General features: G+C 39.6%; 3 protein-coding genes and 1 long non-coding RNA gene across 21 annotated transcripts in view; 2 read left to right on the plus strand and 2 right to left on the minus strand.

The window, feature by feature from the left end:
* LOC127601230 (uncharacterized) overlaps window positions 1–3,464 on the plus strand; it is a 37,259-nt gene extending 33,795 nt beyond the window's left edge. For 15 of the 16 annotated variants that reach the window (XM_052066305.1, XM_052066304.1, XM_052066297.1 and 12 more), the window contains 3 exons: window positions 430–540; window positions 663–743; window positions 2,402–3,464. In XM_052066305.1, the coding sequence (XP_051922265.1) occupies window positions 430–540; window positions 663–743; window positions 2,402–2,431 (222 nt within the window). In that variant the 3' untranslated portion in view covers window positions 2,432–3,464. The remainder of the gene's footprint in view (window positions 1–429; window positions 541–662; window positions 744–2,401) is intronic. The other variant, XM_052066312.1, reaches the window with a different exon arrangement.
* A 1,476-nt stretch (window positions 3,465–4,940) lies between these two features.
* On the minus strand, window positions 4,941–6,473 carry LOC127601243 (allograft inflammatory factor 1-like). The gene is made up of 6 exons (XM_052066338.1): window positions 6,311–6,473; window positions 6,159–6,220; window positions 6,014–6,080; window positions 5,893–5,934; window positions 5,636–5,801; window positions 4,941–5,550 (listed from the first exon to the last, which is right to left on the minus strand). Exons 1-6 carry the CDS (start codon window positions 6,327–6,329, stop codon window positions 5,466–5,468), a joined length of 441 nt encoding a protein of 146 aa, XP_051922298.1. The 5' UTR covers window positions 6,330–6,473; the 3' UTR covers window positions 4,941–5,465.
* Window positions 6,474–8,007: 1,534 nt separating this feature from the next.
* On the minus strand, window positions 8,008–14,465 carry LOC127601238 (steroid 21-hydroxylase). 2 transcript variants are annotated; one of them, XM_052066330.1, is made up of 12 exons: window positions 14,090–14,464; window positions 13,711–13,833; window positions 13,521–13,610; window positions 13,008–13,162; window positions 12,768–12,863; window positions 12,456–12,566; window positions 12,283–12,369; window positions 11,842–11,913; window positions 11,376–11,489; window positions 10,054–10,220; window positions 8,506–8,609; window positions 8,008–8,427 (listed from the first exon to the last, which is right to left on the minus strand). In XM_052066330.1, the coding sequence occupies exons 1-12, from the start codon at window positions 14,310–14,312 to the stop codon at window positions 8,180–8,182; spliced, it is 1,590 nt and encodes a 529-aa protein (XP_051922290.1). In that variant the 5' UTR covers window positions 14,313–14,464; the 3' UTR covers window positions 8,008–8,179. The 2 variants fall into 2 exon arrangements, with proteins under 2 accessions (XP_051922290.1, XP_051922289.1); XM_052066329.1 differs by having other exon boundaries at window positions 8,008–8,609; window positions 14,090–14,465.
* LOC127601246 (uncharacterized) lies at window positions 10,097–13,522 on the plus strand. 2 transcript variants are annotated; one of them, XR_007962511.1, is made up of 3 exons: window positions 10,097–10,244; window positions 13,015–13,174; window positions 13,275–13,522. It is a non-coding gene; the product is annotated as an uncharacterized LOC127601246 (long non-coding RNA). The 2 variants fall into 2 exon arrangements; XR_007962512.1 differs by having other exon boundaries at window positions 10,152–10,265.
* Window position 14,466: the final 1 nt, after the last annotated feature.

The raw sequence follows: 14,466 nt of genomic DNA on the forward strand, positions 1-14,466 counted from the left end.
CTTTGGCTTTGACTCAACATGACTCAGACTTGATCTTAGTTTTACAGTTTCGTGCTTTCTACCGTCCTTGTTACTGATGTATTGCTTTATTGTTGTATATATGATAGTTGCTCTATGTACATCACTTTGTATGCAGTTTGAAAGTGCTCTATAAATACAGTTGAGTTGAGACTGACATAGCTAGATGATCAAAGATAATGTATATTTAGTCATTCATTAATAAAACGGTAAAAAATAAAACAGTAATCGTTTTTGTACCAATGAGGTGGAATTGGAACATTTCCTGCAGCACATCCATTGGGAATAGCTTGAGCGAAGAAACTTATTTTTAGCAACTTGCCCGTTGCAATACACAACAAAGTTCAGATGACGTACGTAGTGGTCGTCTACAACCATTCATGGTGATTTTTTTTTTTTTGTCTTTCTCAGGGTGCAGTTGATGGGACAGAAGAGGACAAAGAAAGCACCGTGTCCATCTCTCAGACCTCAGAAACCATCAGTGGCACCACCGTCACTACCACCACTACACACATCTCAAAGGTCAGCTGCTGGTTTTTCAATCTGCTCTTCTGTTCTCATATTATTATTCTCATATCATATTATAATTCGCATTACGGCCTATGGATGTTATTCACATATTTTTGCTGTTTTCTCGAAAGCAGATTGTGAAAAGTGGCTCCTCAGAAACTCGCGTGGAGAAAAGAATTGTCATAACTGCTGACAGCGACATTGACCAGGATAAGGTACAAAGCTCCATTGATGCTATACACTGATGAGCCCATTTTCACATAACAAAACCCTTTTTAGACTCAATGACATACAACAAGGCGGAGAACTCAGCGTCTGGAGTTAACTCAACTCCCATGGAAATCTACTGGAAACCTAAGGGAAATTTACTGGAAATTGTCCACCCCTTTACAATCTTATTTTTTGTAGACCGGCAGCGTCCCGCCTCTGTTACATCTCTGAAACTCGATCTCAAGGCAGCCAGATTGTAAAAGCGCCAATGCGTTTGTGCGAGAGATTCTGTACAGTACGACCAGTTAGCTATGTGAATCTAAAGGGAAAGTACTGTATTTTCTGCACCATAAGGTCCTTGGGATTATAAGGCACACCTTCAATGAATGGCCTATTTCAACACTGTTTTCATATGTAGGGCGCAATGCATTACAAAGGCGACAATAATGGTTGCGCTATGCATCCACTAGATCAGGGGTTGGCAACCCAAAACGTTGAAAGAGTCATAAAGGACAAAAAAAACAAATATGTCTGGAGCCGCACAAAAATAAAAGCGTTCTATAAAACTTAAATGAAGGAAACACATGCTGTATGTATGTAGGAGACTGGACTGTCTCCGAATTATGAATGTTATTCATTCCTTTGTTGTGTGTTCACAAACGCCCCAATAGAATTGTGATTTCCTCGCTTGATTTTTTTTCTTTTGGTGCATTATTTTCGCTTTTCTTTGTGTCGGTGAAATGATCATTAATTTTCGTTTTTCGGAGGCTGTCTTTGAACGCCTCTGAGTCGAACGAGAAGAGAGAAGGCACGCAGTCGGACACAGACGTGCCTGTGTTTGTTGAGAATGTTAAAAGCATAAATAAAGTGTACGTTTTAAAAAACCAACACCACAGCTCTCCTTTTTCGGAGCTGCAACATGTATCTATATCGATTTGAGCTATATTAGCCTCCTATCAAAATCTTTTTCCCTTTTCAAACATCTTTTATAAAGCTCCAGGGAGCCACTAGATGTCGCTAAAGAGCCGCGTGTTGCCGACCCCCGCACTAGATGGAGCTATGTTAAAGAGTATTCAATGCAATACAGCTTTATTTATTGTAGAGCAAAATGATGCAGAACACAAACACGGACATGAAACATATAAATACAAATGGCATCACAAAACAATAAATAAAAGTCAAAAGTTAGGAAGACAATTAATTGATTCAGGAAAAAGGCACACAGACCTCGTGGGCTCACATCCACAAGGGGCTAAATATCCTTAGAGGTCTAGCTAGTCTCCTTCTCCCTTCGTTTAATCAGTAGTTAACTATGCTTTTGCTTTTGGTATTATCTTTTTCATAATTTCTGTTTCATAATGGCTGCGCAGAGCTTACAAAGTAGTTGTCTGCTTGAGAGTGTGTTGGCGATAGCACATGTCAATTCTAATAATCACCACAAGATGGCACAGGAGCATTAAAAGGGAAACAAATCACTGGGGAATATAACGAGACTGCGTAACGGCATACATAAGGCACATCAGATTAAAGGGCACGCTGTCTGCTTTTGAGAAGATTGAATGATTTTAGGTGTGCCTTACAGTGCGGAAAATACGGTCCTTTTCAACTATTCCCAACATGATTAGAATTGAAGCGAGTTTTATATGGTCTATATCTCTTCCAGGAGACAGATGGCGGCGCATCAGCATTGTAACTGGGCACCACGCGCAGCTCCTACTTTGACTGTCCATCTCCCAGATCCCTTTGTCAGAGTGCAGCACTGAGCACACGCTGACCGACCGACACTTAACGCACGCACGCACGCACACATATCTCTGAATGTGCACCCAGTAGCCGAATCTGCGTAGATCGTGTTTGTTTTTCTTCTCTTTATGGTTTTGAGTTATTCATAGAAAGTTAGAGGGCTGCTCCGTGTTTGTTGATCAAACCTCACTTACAGAGGGTCTGGAAAGCTTCTCACTTCCACTTCCATTGTTTGAAAACAGATTTCTCTTTCTCTTCATTTGTAACAGGCATGTTTGCTTTTCTCTTTTCAATTGTAGCAGACGTGTTTGCTCTGAAACTCGTTTGCTTCCCATTTGGGAAAAAAAAAGACATTTATTTCACAAATGCACTGTTTCTGAGTTCATTTCGATTGTCAGTGTTCATTCCTTTGGAGTAGTCACAAGGGAACTCTTCTTGTTGTTCAAGCGTTACCTTCAGGAGAAACAATGGATACAATTATGTAGCTCACATTGATTCACAAAGATAATTCTGTGCCCCGATTTGGGCAGTTGTTTGGTTTTGCTCAGGAAAAACGAATAACCAAAATTTTGTTCTTTTACGACCAGCCGACAACATGTAGCCTAAAAGTTCTTGTAAAGTTTGAATTAAAACTATTTTGACATATTCATCTATTTTATAGGTGTAATGCTTTTATAGTGTTTGTACAAATTGAAAAATTTAAGTTATTCATATCCTCCCCCCGATTTAAGTTTGCCGTTGACAAAAGTGGAGGTCCCTTTCTTCCGTAATTTGCCCTTACTCAGTTCCTCTTGCGGAACACCTCGTCAGTCAGCCCCACCATTCATTAGCTATGTCGTAACATTGTGCTTCCCTCAGCTGTGACGCGTTGATAAACGTTGAACGCTTTGGTCTGTTTCTCTCAGGTTTTAATACACTTCGCAAGACCACAGACCTCAATTAGAATGTATGAGCAATGTCCATCTATTTCTAGCTGTCCCTACTTTTAACGTACATTCATGGTCAGCCGAGTGACGTGAAAACATGGAAAGAACCTGTTCTCACGAGAATTTCGGAGGAATGCGTGCAAGAATGGAGGTGACTTTAAAAGGCTTCATTTTAACAATACATTTTATAGTCACGTTTCCCCCCTGACACAAAGCCCTCATCTACTCATTTGCATTTATGGGAAAATAACATTTGTCCTTGGGTCACAGTCTCTGGAAAACAGTCAAATGTGACCAAATATCATGAGGAACTTTTTGTACAATTTCCAAGGAAACTCTTGCGAGAACACGTTGCGCTTGTGGCTCGTCTCGGTAAAAGCGCAAGTGGGAGGCGAAGGCAGCTGTCCTGGTAAATGTGGCTTTTGATGTCATAGGAGCACACGTTTTTGGTTGTTGTTTTTTTTGTTGTTGTTTTTTTTTACGTTCTACTATACAGTAATTTATTTGTAAAGTAGCAACTGTTTCATGTGATTTGATGTACTGTGACATTTCAAGGAAAAAGCGGCTTCCGTTTAGAGGCGTCACCGAGTTTATATCAAGAAAGTTTGTAAAGCCTTTTACCACATAGTCCAAGTAGATTTGCGCCCACTCGCTGTCTTTTGTGCTTTTCTGTAGAAGATAGACGCTGTAAAAAACACCCGTCCCTTTTTAGACCACGTGTTTCATAGTCTCGGTCGCAAACCTGGTAGCTACGACAACGGCAACCTCCCCAGAAGAAATTTAGAATTTCACATGGGAAAAATAGATTTTAGATGGTGGAAAACATTGTTGCTTTGTGATTCTTCTTTGTCGTTTATTAAAAAAATGAAATAAACATTATTCTGCCTCTTAATGGACTCTGCACACTATGCAAAGTATGACTTTGTTTCCCAAAAGCCTCAGTGGATACTATTCAGCACTGCGCCGTGGCTCACTATTATTTAATTAATGCACATCAAGTATCTTTGTTCATCTGTCTATGACATTGACGTACAGTGGCAGGCATTACAATTACTGCTGTGGAGAACAATACATTTTAAAATATCTCTTGAAGGGCAAGATTTCAAAAGGGTTTGGTAATTATGTCGTCATTACGTCTTTGTTCGTCATCAAGCTGAAACTAGTCCGCTTTGACACAATTTGCATTCATCCGGTCTCATTTTGTAATCGGGGTCCAGAAACAAATGCGGAGGAATGTTATGATGTGGGAACAAAACATACAAAAGTAGGGATGTCCAACTGCGGCCTTGGAGAGCCCGTATCCAGCCTGTGATTCAGTTGTGTTGGCTGAGGGAAACATGGACAACAGGACTGGACTCGGGCACCCCTCTAGTCCAGAATGTGAGGCCGCCGCGGAAAAGATTATTTGAATTCTTTGTGTGGTAAAATGCTGGACGATCCGAGTGTAAGGGAAGAGCAGATTTTATTTATTATTTCAAGTACTTCCTTTATTCTGTTTCACAACTTTTCATCGAATTTATGAAAGAACTGTGATGCACATCCAAACTCATTTTTATTTAATTTGATGAGGAATTTTTACAACTTTGCCTGTCGAGGTTTCATTACTACTTCAGAGGCAATTTGGTTTTTCCAGCAAAGATCTTTAATCACCATTTGTATAGAAGCACAAAACTTCATAATTGATTTCCACGAAACTTGCAAGAAACATACTATTTCTTGACCCATGCAAGACATTTTGTAGGTATGGCTCGAATGTTTTGTGGGATTCTCCAACACAAAGAAACAGTTGATAGATTTCTTTTGAAAGCAAACCTTAATACGTTTCATCTGGCTTCCATCATATTGAATCTTTATGATTCTTGAACATCTTATTTTAAATGCAACGATGGCATGTTTCATATATATATACAACATGTTTCAATATTTAAAAAATCATTCGAGGAAGTAAGCTAAATATTGCATGACAAATAATTTACAATGGTTACATAAGAGGTAGAGGTGGGCATTTGTCAATCCCCAATATTAAGTGGAACATGTGATGTGTTAGAGAAAATTCCCTCAGGGTAATTCTGAGAAGTTTTTGGGAGAAGCTGGTCCCTCACGTCTCTTCTCGTCCTTGTTCATGCCTTCAAACATAAGAATTCTGAAATCAAAGAAATCACATGTAAGTGCATGTGGCAACCGTCTGTAGGGAAACTTCAGACAAATTGGCCGACAGTTCCACTCACAGCTTCAAAATGGCATGCCTTTTTCCCAGCATCATATCTAGGAAGTCTGCATAACTGATTGTCTCTTTGGTTGCTCCTCCAACCACTTCCGACATCATCTTCTTCAACTCCAAGTGAGTCTTGGCAAGTCCCAGTTTCTCCAGCATCCGCTTTAAGCCCATCATGTCTAAAATCCACCACCAAAAATAAAGTAAAAATCTAAAGATAGTCATTGCTCAAGGCCTCCGGAATTGTAATTCATGAATCCAAAGGTTTACCTATATCCCCTTTGTCGTTAAGATCAAACTCCATGTATTTCTCTGGAGAGTTTAAAAAAAAAAGTTAAAATCGAACAGAGGCTAACATTTGCAATTAGTCGCCGTGTCTTAAAGTTGTTACGTTTGAACACGTCAAGCTTGCAGGCAAGGTCTTCCACGTCTGCATACTGCTCATCAGACAGAAAAGCCTATCAGGTAAGAAAATAACACTTATTGTTTCTTTTTCAACATTGTGTTCTTGAATATAAGACGTCCTGATGTCTCACCTCATTGATGGCGTTTAGTTTGTCCTCTTGGTGAGACTTAAGGAGGCCGTACGCTTTACCACCTGCCACCAACAAATACATCTTTAATGGTTGGTTCGACAAGTGAAAGATGACGAGCGGAATATAGAAAGATGGATCGCAAAATAACCAACCTTGAACCTTGCTGTCCATTTGTACACTGCAAAAGTGAAAGTTAAACACAGCCTGTGCTTCTCTAAAATGAGTCCAATGAGGAAGTGAACTTCTCTTAGTATTAAAGCTGCCATCAGACTTTCACATTTTTTCACAAGACTTGTGTTGCACAAAGCCATCATGTTTGGGAAGAGGCAGTGTCATTCACACTTTTTGTGACAGCACATAGGATGTTTCTCAAAATAACTTTTTCAAATGATATTATTCGTGGGGAAGACATCTTTGAACATCTGTAATGTACAGTGTTGATCAACATACTTTCAAATGTAATAAAGGGAAGCCGTCAATTGATTACATTCTTCGTGTATCTCACAATAAATATAAAACAAATGAGAAACACGGTGATGTATTTTTCGTGGCTGACTGTAATGTTGAAATTGAATATGTCAGCATGTTGTAAATGAAGGATCTGAGATATATACAGTATATTCTCGTTAGCATTATTTAAAAGTGATCACAATATTACAATCCCTAAATTGGGATGTGTTTCACAAGTTTGGCCCTGAGTTACTTTTTTTATCATCTTCATAGGCGTACACTCGCCACAGAATATTTGCACTTTTTCAGAATAAAAATAAACCACGGTTTATTTTAGGACTTTATAGATTGAATTGAAAAAGGCAGCACACAGACACCAAAGAACAAGTGAAAGTGACTTTTTTTGCCACTAACTTGAAAAAAGAGTGGTGTATGTGCTGCAGAAAAAAACACTATTAAGGTCTAGTAGTAAATAGTCCGTTCGTAGTTCATTTTCATTATTATTTTTTTCAACATATAAAGTCATTCCCACTGAAATGTCAAAATCATCCCCATTTCCTTTCACCATTAGGCCTACTCCTCATGCTGTGTCTTGGGTCTCGTGATCGTGGCGTACACATGTGGATCACGCACTTCCTGCCAGATCAGTGTTCTTGCTTGTTTATTTTGTCATTTTTTAGTTCATGCAGGGACGAATGTTGAATAGACAGAATTTAAACTATTTGGTGTGTAGTGAAAGTAACATTTGTATATCTTTCGCAACTGCAGGCGTTCTTCGGTGGAAGGGTTTTGCCTTATGTTAGGTGCCAACTATTCTTTAAGAAATCAAATAAAATCTTTGACCTTTTGCTTTTCTTACCATTTTAAATAAAAAAAACTAAAACTAACAAAATGTTATGTATGTGTTTCATATGTACTCCAAAGAGACTGACTGACATAACAACAAATCACTCGTGTTGATTGTGCTGAAAAGCTAGCCACAAAAGTTCTGTACGAAGGCGGGACTTCATTAGAAATCCACTTTTCGTCGAAGAGAGTACAGTCATGCCTGCCCACCGTCATGTCATGGCCAGTGAAAAGGAATGATAAGGTTCAAACGCAAATCGGCTTGTTCCTTAGATCACCGTGTTGTAGTGCCATGTTTTCTCCACAAAGTGGCACTGTTGTTCATTTTAAAGATGCCCTGAAAAACGTGTTTATCGGTCAACGTAGAAATGCTCTGATAACGTTTTGTACCAAATGATCTCCAGGATCATCATGAACCCGATCATGGTGTCGTATTTTCATGAGAAACGTTGGATGAAATGATGAATTACTGTTGCATCGTTTAACTGATGATTTGTGATTAAATATAAAAAACCTACACCCTAAAATAGAACCACGTTTCGAATGAAATAAATATTTGCATTGATCACATTTAATTGTACTGCAATAATAGTTATAGTAGAAACAAACAGAAATATCCTCAAAAGTGAAGGATGCTGATTTGTTCAATCTGTTATCGTCGGCAAGTGTGCAGCAATCCTCAATTGTTGGACATTTCACAATTTAAAGCCACATAGTTCAAGACTTTAGTTGTCGTGAACAGGTCGTGGGCATGCAATAACTTTGTATGCCTTGACCTTGAGTACAACACTAGCAACGCCCCTCAGGTCGGGCAGACAGGCATCAGTGGGAAAGAAGTGAAAATCTCTCAGCAAATAGGCTGTAAAGAGAAAAAGCTCAATTTTGGCAACTGACTCCCCCAGACACAGACGAGCCCCCCCTCCAAAGGGAATCAGAGCTCTCGGGGAGGCCCCTCCTCCCTCCAGGAAACGCTCTGAAAGACAAAATTGTGAGGTTTGCTGTAGAAGGAAATATAATTTATTCCGTTCATTTTCCAAAAAATATATTCTACCTGGTTTGAAGCTGTCCGGCTCAGTCCAGACTGAAGGATCATGATGAGCTCCAAAAAGATTTGGGATGATCACTGTGTTCTTGGGGATGTAATAACCTGCAATACTACAAAAGCATCGTTCACTTTAATGAGTTGAGGAACTTCATCAAAGCCAGTTCATCAGTATTAAAGTTACCGGTAATTCAATAGCTATCCCTTTATTTGTATGATTTACAGAGATTTGGAGTTGATGTAATTCAAAAGATCATGCAACTGGAATATGTTTGTTTCATTGTACATTTACTGTACAATAATATATCCATCCATTTATATTCTAAACCATTTATCTTCACAAGGGCCATGGGGGTGCTGTAGCCTATCCATGGCAAACCTCCCCAGTTGTATTCACTATCAATATTATAAGGATAACGTGTTTAGTGACTAATGTTATTTTGTTATTTTATCTAATTAAAAAAATTATTTCACTCAATTTGCCAATCCCTGAACTAAAAAGACAGGTGTGTTATAGCAGGTTTATTATAGTTGATAAAAATATATAACTAAACTTGAAAAAAAAAGTTTTGTAAATGAAATACAATTCTTTAAAAAAATACTATAATTACATTTACAACACTAAAACTTACAATAATTAGCAATAAAATGTAATTATAAGAAATACCCCACATAAAGAATACTCAGACTAAAAATAACCTAAAATAAAGTATTAAAAAAATAAAACCCACTCTAACACTCAAGCCTAATTAAAAGTACAGTGCACTCCGCTTACTAGAACACCATTGGGCCGAAGCGCTTCTGTTCTACTAAGCGGAGTTTCTATTAACCGCAGACACTTTATTAGGTACACCTTCAGACACGTCGACGACCAAGTTATGCACGCAGAAAAACCCCTGCTGACGAGTTAGAAGAGATATTTCGACTGTGGACGTCCATATCTTTAATCAAACAACAAAACAACAACTTTAATCAACTTCAGTCAAACATCTCAAATCACGAGAAAAATTTCGTTACTTTTGTCTGGAAACAGGAGTCCGTAATTTTGCGGCTGACTTCCCTCTCAATGCACTGGATAAGAGGGAAGTCCTGGAAACCGCGGGCGTACCTTCTGAGAATCCGGCAATGCATCGTATCGTCTGAGTATGTCCTTCTTATCCGCAGATGATAGCCCTCGTCTCTTGAGTGAAGTTGAAGCCATTGTGACGTGCGTGTGTCTATGTGTGGAGTGACGCGTGCTACCTGTTACTGTATACGGCTAGAACTACCGCGTTTTCTCACGATAGTGCTACAGTATCGCGATAGCTACACTTCGAAAACCACTAGTTTACAATGTTCATTGCTTACGGCCTGTTCTATTAAGCGGAGTATCTTTATAGGAAATTGCATTAGGCAAATCCGTTCCAGAGCCTTTTGCTCTATTAAGCTGATTACTCTATTAACCGGTGTTCTATTAAGCGGAGTGCACTGTAACTACATTTGGAAAAACAAAAGACATGACGAAATGACTTAATGATTAACCACTTCTGTGTCTTTGCATGTTTCCAATTTTTTGACCTGCTGTCTCGGATGGCTCTGTGCGGTACGGCCAGGGGAGCAACAGGCCTGAGTCGGAGCACTTCGTTGATGAGCGCAGTTAGGACAGGAAGTTTGTGCCTCTCGCTATATTTGGGATAGTGACCCTCTGGTACAGTGCACAGCTCCTCATACACCTGATTCTGGACCTGATGAGTACAGCAGAGGAGCGAGTAAGCACATGCATGTCAAAGGTAATGTATCTACATATCCCAATTACAGTGAATTTGGGATGTGGTGTAAAACATACACTAACTCAATAAAGAATACAATGATTTACAAATCCTTTTCAAGCTGTATTCAATTAAATACACTATGAAGACAAGATATTTAATGTTCAGACTTATGAACATTGTTGTTCTGTTTGTAGATATACAGTACTTTCATTTCACATTTCCAAAAAACGTTGCTCCTTAGCACAGTTTGTCGCTATATCTACCAATGCAAGTTAAAACTCGACCATGCAAAGCTTAATCCCTATTTTAAGAACACCCAGAAATGCCACTTGCTTCTCTGGGCCTGAGCTCATCTGAAACGGACTGACGCAAAGTCGAAAAGAATGCTGTGGTCTGACGAGTCCACATTTCCAACTGTTTGTCAAAATCATGGCGCTCAGGACAAAAAGATCATCTGGATTGTTGTCTGAGCAAAGTTGAAAAGCCAATATCAGTGATGCTATGGTGGGATGTTAGTGGCCATGGCCTAGGTAACTTGCACATCTGTGAAGGCACCATTAATGCTGAAAGGTTTTAGAGCAATATAAGCTGCCATCAAGCAACATCTTTTTCAAGGACACCTGTGGTTATTTCAGCAAGCCACATTCTACGTGTATGACATCAGTATGGCTTAGTAAAAGAGTGTGAGTAGTAGGCCGGCCTGCCAATAGTCCAGACCTGTCAACCATTGAAAATATGGAGCACATTATGAAGTGCAAATTACAACTACGAAAACCCCTGGACTGTTAAGTTACAGAAGTTGTACACAACCAAGAACGAGAAGGAATTCTGCCTGTGAAGCTCCAGCAATGAGTGTCCTCAGATACTAAAGCAATTAGTGTCTTCAGTTCCCAAATGCTCATTGAGTATTGTTCAAAGGAAAGGTAACAAAATGCAGTGTTAAACATGCCGTCAGTTTAAACATGACTAAATATCTCATCTTTGAAGTGTATTCACTTGTATATAGCTTGAAAGGGATTCAGACATCAATGTATTCTGTTTGTATTTACGTTTTGCACAGCATCCCAACTTCAATGGAATTGGGGTTTGTACATACAGTAAATGAATGAAAATGCTGACGTGACCTGCCTCTGGTCGGTGCAAGAGGAATGCTATAGTCCAGTTGAGCAAGGCCGCTGTGGTCTCCGTTCCTCCAATGAGCAGGTCTACAGTGGCCATGTGAACATGAATGTCCGTCAGCAGCTGTTGGCCAACACAGCAACCACATACACTTTTGTCCATGTACGGTATATTTAATCCATCACCACAGTAGATTTGATATAAAACAATCATATGAAACAGTCATTGTCACTATAGGGTGCCTTTGAAAGCCCCAAAAGTTAAGAATTTCCATTGAACTTCATATCTTTCTGGACAATACTCTACATACATGCCAACCAGAAAAATCTGCATTTTCATGATATTTGAGTTATTCTAATGAGGACACAAAAGGCATTTATAGTGGTATTTGCCACACACAAGAACCTGTGTCACTGATACTCTCCACCAATATCTGGATTTAACCATAAGAATGTTTGTAAATGATCCTGATTACCACTCCATTCTTCGTATCAAGTCCCTGGAGGAAGTAGCGTGAGATGATGCTTTCAGGTTTGTTGTCTTGTGACTGTACAAGAGACAAAACAAAAGATGATAAGATTACGGTATACTAATTGTACCACCCGGGCTACAAAGGGCAGTGCCCAGGCAGTCGCTGCTCCCAGTGAGCACCGAAGTAAAAATGATTTGAAATGAATTTTGAGATCTATATTTTTTTACCCTGTTTCATTTTGCATAATTATCCAAACAGAAGCTGTTCCTGCCTTTCACCAGAACCAAAGAAAGAACCTTCCAAAATAAGAGCTAAAATAGAAAGTGTGTAGGAGAATGTTTGTTTTGAATTCTCATGACAAATGAGTCACCCTTCCCCCCCCCCCCCAAAAGGTTGTATCCTTTCAAAACAAACCACATTGCAATGACATGAGTGAACACTGACCTTGAAGTCCTTGAGGTGTTTGCGTATGATGTTGTCTCTCTTAGTCACCTCTTGCATGAGATGGGAGAAAACAGGATTGGGTAATCTCTTGGAGAGAACAGATTACATTCTACATTAAATGTTTCATCTTCATGATTTTTACAGACATTTGAATTATTATTTCTTGAACTGACTCTCAGCAAAGGGAAGGAGTCCAGGGCGGAAATCCAACAGGAGCCCCATAGAGCGACAATCTCATTCAGACAATTGTGTAATTCCTGCAGCTCTGAAGAACTCTTGTCATACTGAAACAATTGATCAATAACATCAACAATAATGCTTAAAAACCGAAGACTGGAATGTGGATTTCCTCTCACTATTGATGCATTTATGCTAACTGATAATGCATGCACTAACTATCAATGACTTCACTTAACTGTCCATTTCAAAAATCGAATGTGTGTCCCTCGAGGTCATCCGCCTCCTTTAAAGGGACACAAACTCACTTCCTTTCCAAAAGTCAACGTGGTGATCACGTTACTGGCTGCCACTGTGAAATCATTAGAGAGATCAACGGCACTGCCTTGATAAGCCTTCAGAACCTACAAAAGAAAGATACAACCAACGTTGTATTATACCATTCATTACCATTATCAAATAGCCCAATAATGGTCACATTTATAGTTCAGGAACAGCGGGGACTCTCTCTGAACTCTTTTTTTCCCTGTCATGTTGTGTCTACCTACCTTGCAGAGATGCAACCCTTGCTTTTCAATCAACCCATGCAACGAATCATGGCAGCATCGCAGCAAAGCGCCATGGACCAGGCGGCGATGGGCTCGCCACTCATTGTTGTAGTCTCCCAGAGAAATTGAGCGCCCTCCCCCAGACACGACATCTCCTGTGAAAGAGGGTAAGTTCACGGTCACAAATTCAAATTGAACCATCAATCTGTTCATTTTGTAAAGCACATGTCCTCATGAGCGTCTCTGATGAACTGGTGCTTATCCCAGCTGACGTAGGACAAGAGGAAGGGGGACATCCTGAACTGGTTGCCACTCTCTCACAGGGCGCATTGCGACAAACAACCATTTTCACCTTTGGACAAGTTAGAGTCTTCAGTTAAAATAAAATGCACATTTTGGAAATATAGCTGATAACCAGAGTATCCTAAAAATAAGGACGGAGATGCTCTAAGCAAGATTTGAGCTCGGATCTCTTGACTGTGAGGCAGATATGCCAACCACTATAGCGTTCACCTGTGAATGAAAGGGGCCTCCCTGCAAAATCTGACCATTTCTTCACCAAAGCCTCTCTTATGACCTCAGTGCTGTTCAGAACCACCATGCCTGAGGAAAAAAATGAAAGATGTATTTGGTGTGTGTCTACCGTACATGTTAAGATGAACAAAAAATGTTCACAAGAAGCAATTAAAATTATGGTGATTACAAGTGTTTCCACATTTAAGTTGGTAGATGCGTCCGTAGCGCTGTGCGAGTTGGGTTAAGTGAATTGGCAGATGGTCGTGAGTTAACTCCATCATGTTGCCTATAAGGAAACTGCTTGCAGGGCCTGAGAAGGAAAAACAACAAATAAAATAAGAAAAAAAGGAAAAATAAGATGACAAAAAAAATCTCTGACAGTGATATATGGGCCATGTAGATACCGTTGCTGTCCAATGAAAAGCATGTTTCTCATGACACATTACTCCTTTTAATTTTTCAGAAAACAAAATCCCTCAAAATTTTGGCAGGTATTTTTTCTGATTAAAGAAAAAGAAATCATTACATGCATCATTTTTGTTGTACATTATCTTGAAAAGAATTACCTGGTGGAGTCTTTCCTTTGGGACACTGAGAGTCGTTACTTGTTGCAGATTTGAAGAAAGTTTGCAGGAGCGCGAATACCAACATGAGTAAGGCAGCTGCCACGGTGAACACCACCACCTCAGATGGCATCTTGTGTCTCCTGTGATGCTGCTCCTCTTCGAAACGCGTTTCATCAAATTTCTCGCCCCATTTATAGTGATCCAAAGCATCTCTCATCTGCATTGCATGTGTGGGTACTTTTTCCGTTCATATCAAGGGCATCTAAATGTTTTCTTTTGAGTCAAAAGCTAAACCCGCGAAGGACATGACAACACTCCCTTGGCAACGTGACAGATTGATTGTCAATGTTTTTGTTTCATGCAAAGAAGGACGACAC

This window comes from Hippocampus zosterae, chromosome 5 (genome assembly GCF_025434085.1).
Source record: "Hippocampus zosterae strain Florida chromosome 5, ASM2543408v3, whole genome shotgun sequence".
NCBI lineage: Eukaryota > Metazoa > Chordata > Actinopteri > Syngnathiformes > Syngnathidae > Hippocampus > Hippocampus zosterae.

Coding starts and splice junctions, on each gene's coding strand:
- LOC127601243 (XM_052066338.1), bottom strand. Junction 6,081..6,158: donor AACTAAACGCCATCAATGAG/GTGAGACATCAG, acceptor CTTACCTGATAG/GCTTTTCTGTCTGATGAGCA. Junction 5,551..5,635: donor AGGCATGCCATTTTGAAGCT/GTGAGTGGAACT, acceptor CTTTGATTTCAG/AATTCTTATGTTTGAAGGCA.
- LOC127601238 (XM_052066329.1), bottom strand. CDS start 14,312: ATGCAGATGAGAGATGCTTTGGATCACTATAAATGGGGCGAGAAATTT. Junction 13,834..14,089: donor CAAAGGAAAGACTCCACCAG/GTAATTCTTTTC, acceptor TTTCCTTCTCAG/GCCCTGCAAGCAGTTTCCTT. Junction 13,611..13,710: donor ACTTAAATGTGGAAACACTT/GTAATCACCATA, acceptor TTTTTTCCTCAG/GCATGGTGGTTCTGAACAGC.